The 7,625-nt window shown below is 40.5% G+C and overlaps 1 protein-coding gene across 1 annotated transcript in view; it reads right to left on the bottom strand.

The window, feature by feature from the left end:
• Positions 1-680, bottom strand: part of SDHAF3 (succinate dehydrogenase complex assembly factor 3) — a 40,451-nt gene extending 39,771 nt beyond the window's left edge. The window contains exon 1 of the mRNA XM_005876150.2: positions 549-680. Within this exon, the coding sequence (XP_005876212.1) occupies positions 549-680 (132 nt within the window). The remainder of the gene's footprint in view (positions 1-548) is intronic.
• Positions 681-7,625: the final 6,945 nt, after the last annotated feature.

The raw sequence follows: 7,625 nt of genomic DNA on the forward strand, positions 1-7,625 counted from the left end.
GGTCGGAGCCGCTGAAGGGCAGCGTCCGGGTCAGAGAGGACGCCAACTACACGATAGGCCTGAGCCAGTTGTCACCCCACAGCCACACACCATCCTCTTTTGCATTCATCTTCCTCGCTGCCCTCCTGATAAAGGCCTGAGAAAGCCTTCAGCGAAATCCGCCTCCTCCAGGAAGCCCGCCATGCTTACCTCGATGCCAGAGGGATTCGAGTGGGATTGGTCTTTCCACCCAGGAGCCTACCAACCCTCGTACTTCGCATGGTGCTGGGCTCCTGATTTGTCTCCTGAAGGTGTGACCTCTTTCATGTCATTCAAGTGAGCCCGGGGCCAGTTTCATTACCTCGAGTCAAATTGGCTGCAGAGAAATCATTGCGAGGCATTTTAAAAGTATTGTTTGCAGGGCCAGGATGCTGGAGATTCTGATTAGTCTGAGATGCAAAAGTAGAATCAGGACGTTTACAGATCTCCACCTTGTGCCAAGGTGATGCTGAGGGTGTGGCCGGTTTCCAAAGCTGACGGCCACCTGGCCTCGTTCTGTCCGGTCACACCTTTGGTCCTTCGGCAAATCCTGATGGTTCCACCAGCAAAATAGGCAGAATTCGGCCATTCTCACCACTTCCTCCTCCACAATTGTCTAACTGGACAACGTGGTGGCTCCTTGGATTCCTGCTTCTGGCCATGACCAACTTCAGTCATTTTCCACCTACACTGTAAATCAGACGTCACTCCTCTGCTCAACAAAATCCTCCAGTGGCTTCTCATTAGAGTAAAACCCAAAGTCTCTCCACTTTTTAGCTCTCTACATTTCCTCCTACTGTGTTGTCCCTAGTTGGCCAGTTCTAGCCACACTGGCCTTCCAGTTCCTAGTTCATCTTCGGCTCATGACCTGCTGGTGATGAAGGGGCAAGAGTGTAGTAATAATCAAGATTCCCTCCTGGACCCCAAACTCTTGCCCGTGCAAACTTTTTGCAATACAAAGACATGTATCCTGCTACCAAACGCAGCGACTTACTCATTTTATTATCCGATTCAGGGCCTACCACACTGCCTTACAAATAGTAAGCACTCTTAATATTTATTACCTTGAATGGACTTTTTCATTTTGCTTAAATTTAGGAAAAATATTTATTTAAAAGAACACAGAACATTTTCAAAAAAAATGAATTTAAATTGGTATTATGACAAACCACATGAAGGCCAAGGATTGACCAGCAGTGTGGTTATTTACTCCAGGAAATTTTTTTCTAACCATACTTCATCTCTTAATATCCCTGTAAATTAAAAATTAATTTCTTGTTCCAGTTTACTTTTTTCTGGTTTCCTTTGGGGTTAAAGTACATGTATAATAAATACTTCTTTTAGAGTTAAGGTTCTTATAAAAATGTGGAAAAAACATTCTGCCAATGAATTAATAAAAAAGTAACAATAAAAGAAGTAATTCAGCCCAAAGAGAGCAGAAAAGGTCCACAGAGCATTGGGCAGTGGATGTTCAGAAATGGCAAATGATGGGTGAGAGAGAAGCCAAGACATAGTGGTGTGGTTATGCCTTGAGGTGAGAAATCAAGCAATGATGGCGGGAATAATTGTAGGTGACTTTTTTTTTTTCAATTGGCTGGGCAGTGAATGTCTTGCAGACAAGACTTTCTCTTTGTTAAAACTTCCCATTGACCTTCCAGTTTAGGCTGACCACTTTTTCTCTTGTGGTCAAAATAGCCATGAACTGAAAATAAATTCTAAGTTATCTTCCGTGCCACTCATCCAGATCAGCACACTCCATGCAGGCCTTTCCTTTATCCTCCCTCCACATGTTTCCTTTTCCTTTGTGTTACTCAACAAGTCACTCAGCCACTCCGTGCCTGGGTTTTCTCACATGTCAAAGAGCTGGATTAGGTCATTCTCACTGCCTTCCCATTTTACTAGTCTAATCATGATTTCTCCAGGATTCCCTTCGGTATTTTCTGTACAAGTAGAAACGGATAGGTAACCACTTTGAAATGAGTGCTTTGAAAAGATTTTATTTAAGAAGAAAGGGGAAACCTTTCAAAACTTGATATGGAGCACATCACCTAAGCCAGTGATGGCGAACCTTTTGAGCTTGGTGTGTCAGCATTTCGAAAAACCCTAACTTAACTCTGGTGCCGTGTCACATATAGAAATTTTTTGATATTTGCAACCATAGTAAAACAAAGATTTATATTTTTGATATTTATTTTATATATTTAAATGCCATTTAACAAAGAAAAATCAACCAAAAAAATGAGTTCGCGTGTCACCTCTGACACACATGTCATAGGTTCGCCATCACTGAGCTAAGCCTTTCAGGGTACACAAAATATAACCAGCACAATATACCCATACCCAGAGGGAAAATCAGCACAGCAACTGCACAAATACAGACAGAAGAGACTGCTAGAGAAGTTTTTTTAACAACCAGAGAGAGAACTTTGAGGTCAAAAGAGATAGAAATCAGTGAATAAGAAAAAAAAAAAACGGCCGACTGGAAAAGCTCAGCAGTTGAGTGTCAACCCAGGAACCAAGAGGTCCCTAGTTCGATTTCCAGTCAGGGCACATGCCCTGGTTGTGGACTTGATCCCCAGTGGGGCGTGCAGGAGGCAGTCAATCAGTGATTTTCTCTCATCATTTATGTTTCTATCTCTCCCTCTTCTTTCCTCTCTGAAATCAATAAAAATATATACTTTTAAAAAAAGACACTTGGATTCTGGGAAAAGTACCCAAGATATTAAGGCACTGTGTTAAAAACTGGCTGCTAAACAGCCAATACTTCAACGCTAAAGAGTTCCTGTAACAATGAGATAAAGATTTCTCTATAGCTAACACTATTTTAAACCATAAAAGTAAAAATGATCTCTGAGGAAGAGAATGTAAAAGTGAAGAGAGGAATGATGTAACTCTGGGTGATATTCACATTTATAAAGCGGAAGGTGATTCAGAACTGAGGGGCTGTCTGAAGGGCTCTCTCCAGAATCATCCCACTTCCCGCATCACATCCACTACAGCACAGTGTTTCTCCGAGGAAATGGTTTAAACTTTCCAAATAACAAACATTCAGAACACAGCTTGCTTATATGGAGTTGGCGTTCTTCATAAAGATCCATAAAATCTCTCCCATCTTTATCTTCTTCCTTCCTAGCCTCCTGCAACCCAAGCTGTCCCCTAGAACTCTTGATTATATCCCAGCTCTTCTGAGAGGTCGCTTCATAATGATCCCCTCACTTTTCTCTCTCATTGGCACCTCCAATTATTCTCTTCAGGAGATAATTCCATTCAACTCATAAACATCTACAAGAATAATTCACAATGGGGAAAAAAATCCCTCCATCTATTCTGCCTCCCCTCAAACTACCTTCCTATCACGATGCTTCCTTCAATAACAGACCTGAAAAAAATAATGCATTTCTCCATCTCCATTCTCATTCCCCACTTGATCTCTTTTCATCTATCATTGTCCTCGGTACGCCTCTAAAGTCACTGTCTTCAAAGTCACTAGTCACTTGCTTCTGTTCTCACACCTACCTTCTCCAGACCTACTAGAAATCTTCCCGTGTTTTCGCTTCCATACATTGCCGTCCAGGTGATCCCCCCGCCCTAGGGTCCCCTTACCTCTGGGTCCTTAGCTGGCTTTAATTCTTCCCACCCCCAAAATGTGAACATATCCAAAGGCTCAGTCCAAACAGTAGCTCCCTGTCAGTGTCCCTGTCCTGGCTCGCTGTCCACAGCCATTGGTGATGCTCTGCTGCCCCCACCTGGCCAAGCCCATTCTAACCACCTCAGAGGCCCTTCCCTGGAAAAGTGCCAAGGCATCTTACCAAATCTCACACACACTCCTGACCTCTCTAACGTTTCAGCCTTCCTCCCTATCTAAGCACTGGATACGTTCAAAGTGGATGTCCTGAATCCCTTTAGAGCAGTGGTTCTCAACCTTGGCTGCACATTAGAATCCCCTGGGAATCTTTCTAAAATCCTGATTCCTGGGCCTCGTCCTCCGGAAATTCTGTTTCTTTGTTACTAATGTTGTGGCCCCACCCAAGAGGTTCTGGGTTGGCAGGAGGTGCTCACTCTTACACTCCTGTCCTTGGTAGCTTGCTTGCCTGCTGCTGCCGTTGTGGCCCCAGAATTTCTGGAGGATGAGGCCCAGAAATCAGGATTTTAAAAAGATTCCCAGGTGATTCTAATGTGCAGCCAAAGTTGAGAACCACTGCTTTAGAGTCTATGTCCCACCTTGAACTTGTCATTTTTCTCCCAAGACCTTTCTCTCTCCACCATTCTTCAATTTACCTGGACTCAGGATTCAGGAGGCATTTATAATATCTTCCATTCTCTTCATATATCTTGTTATTGAGGAATCCTTGTTGATACTTCTTTTATAAATTAGTCACTTTTCCCCATGTCATTGACCCACCTGCCAAGATTCGTATCCCTTGTTTAAATGATTATAACAGCCTTCTCATTGGAATCCCTTTCTTCAAAACCTTCCACAGCTTTCCCAATGTCTCCTGGGTATAGTCTGTTTCCCCAGTATATAAAATTGGATGAAAAATTATATTACAACTAAAGGCAAGATTTGCAGTTGAGCTAGTATTAACTTACTTTTTTATTACATTACTAGTAGCCCTGCGCACGAATCCATACGCAAGTAACTCACTGCCGCTTGCCTCAGCTGGCCATCCACCCACCACCGCTGGTAGCTCTCCACTGCTTGTAGCTCGCTGCCCCGCCCCCCTGTAGCTCTCCGCCCACTGCCCTGCCCTCCTGTAGCTCTCTGCCACTTGTAGATTGGTCGTGATGTTACGGCGTAACAGATAATTAGCATATTCCTCTCTTATTATATATGATATGTGTATGAAAGTCTATTTTCATTATAACATACAATTGTATATTATACACTTTTTTTAATTGAAGGGGAAAATCTAAATGATGAATTCAGACAATGATTTTAACCTCATAATGCCATTATACTTTTAACCCACATAAAGCAAAAGAAGTAAATATGTAAACAAATGCAAAAAAATAATTGGTAAGGAAAGCCATTCTTTCCTCCCCCTCCAAATTAGAATGAGTTTCATGCTCACAAATCTAAGGTGACCAAATCATATTAATATTCAGCTAGATTCCAGCTCTGCCATTTTTCAACTATGTGATCTTGGACTAGAGGTGTTTATGCTTCTGGTTTAAGTTTATTCCTCTTAAAATGAGAATAATATTATATACCTCAAAAGCTTCTTGTTCATTTTAATGATATAATATGTAAAAAGGATTCAGACTAGTTAGTCTGTAGCACATAGAAAGTGTTGATTAATGTTAGCAATGATGTAATGATGTAAATTGATAGCCGATAGAAACCACATTTCTTATTTTAAGAAGTTGTTAAAAACGTTTTCCCACTTCAGAATATACCATTAATCTTAGATGCATGAAACTTAAATTAACTGAAATGATGAAGTGCAATTACACTGTGACTGCCTAAATTTAACCAGATTTTATACCTGAGCCTCTACTGTACACAAGCAGGATGGCTTTCCTTTGAGCAACCAGAACAGACGTTCTTGAAGTGATAATCTCTTGTAAATCTGGACTGAGTTTACTGATTCAAGATAAATCCTATAGCATCTGTTAGCCTCTCAGCATGGATGACAGAAACAGAACTTTCAGTCTTGGACTTGTGTTGTGAAATCACTTGAATTGCTATTCCTCATGCTGGCTGAGAATGACTTTGACAAATTAAGTGAAAATTAGTGTTTAGTCTCTGTCTACCATTCTACAGCCACGATGATGAGGAAGGAGGATCATTTATCTCCGGAATGAAGAGGGGGCCTGGATAATTCTGGGAAGTACATTATTCTAAACCAGTAACTTCTTAAAAATTATTTTCAAGGTTGCCTTAAGAGTGTTTAAACAAAGAAGCATTTGTTCTTCCTTCATAAAATAAGACTTTGCCAATGAATGGTTACAGTATTTCTTTAAAAATATAACAGCAACTATCACAGCGGTCTTAGAATTAGGCTCAAGTTTTAAAACAAATCATAAATTTACTTTAATTGCTTTATTTAGTTGAACCCCAAGTGGCCTTTTGGATAGTCCAATAATGTTCTTAAGCAGATGAGATTACTTTAAAAATGGATATATGATGGAATTACAGCCTTTCTCAAGAATGTCACAGCATATGCAGCCAGTAACAAAATATGCATTTCAAAGTTAGGTCAAATAAGATCTATATTAATAAAATGTTTATAAAGAACATAAGTCTGCCCTAACCAGTTTGGCTTGGTGGATAGAGCATCGGCCTGCAGACTGAAGGGTCCCAGGTTCGATTCCAGTCAAGGGCATGTACCTTGGTTGTGGGCACATCCCCAATAGGGGGTGTGCAGGAGGCAGCTGATCGATGTTTCTCTCTCATCGATGTTTCTAACTCTCTATCCCTCTCCCTTCCTGTCTGTAAACAATCAATAAAATATATATATTTTTAAAAAGAACATAAGTCTAGCCCTAACTGGTTTGGGTCAGTGGATAGAGCATTGGCCTGTGGACTGAAGGGTCCCAGGTTCGATTCCAGTCAAGGGCATGTACCTTGGTTGCAGGCACATCCCCAGTGGGGGGTGTGCAGGAGGCAGCTGATCAATGTTTCTAACTCTCCATCCCGCTCTCTTCCTCTCTGTAAAAAAATCAATACAATATATTTTTTAAAAAAGAACATAAGTCTAGTCTTCCTTTATGGATATATACATTTAAATATTCTATAGAGAATCTACTTTGCTATATATTGGTGTATGATATTAAAGAAAAATTTTTGTTCACAAGTACACAATTGAAATATGTTCATAAATGTGACATAAATCCATTTTAAGATATCTAGTTATAGTCCAAAATCATTCTAAATTAAATTTAGACTAAATTAAAGGAGAAGCTTAAAAGTTTATGCAGTGATTCTTCATTTGTCTTCTACTTAGCAGGCTCTTAATGAATCCATAAAAGGCTGCTGAAGATGCCTAAGGAAGGATTCTTCCTATTGAGAACCTATACGGTGCTTCAAGAAGATTGGCCTCAAATTCAAGAACGAGCTGTCCAGAGGCAAATTTATCCTAAATGGGTGCTTCTCACACTGTAATGTGCTCGCTGATCATCTGGGTACCTTGTGAAGATGCAGGTTCTGATTCCATAGTCTGGGGAGGGCCCTGAGCTTCTGCATCTCTTACAAGCTCCCAGGCGATGCTGAAGCTGCTTTAAGAGGGGGTCCACACAGCATACTTTAAGAGGCATGGTCCTAAAATATAATCCATATCATAAGCTAACAGAGAATAACAGTTCCTTCCCCAAACTTCTTCATATCCAGATATGTATAATGTGGATATTTTGGGTGAGTTGTAAACATTTTAAATTTCTCCAAATTCAAGTCCAGTTTAAAATATTTTCATTACTGTCAAAAAGAAGTGTAATGAGAAGTAAAAAGAGAATTACTATTCTTTAAATAAAAGTACCACCTGAAAAGATAACATAAATTATCAAGAGCAGAGAAGTACAAAAATATAATAATCTTTGAGTTAAAGAGCCCAGGTGAAGGCGAGTCAGTCCAGCAGGGGAAGTATTGCCTTCAGGTCTAGGGCTTGCTT

Source organism: Myotis brandtii, unplaced genomic scaffold (assembly GCF_000412655.1).
Source record: "Myotis brandtii unplaced genomic scaffold, ASM41265v1 scaffold48, whole genome shotgun sequence".
NCBI lineage: Eukaryota > Metazoa > Chordata > Mammalia > Chiroptera > Vespertilionidae > Myotis > Myotis brandtii.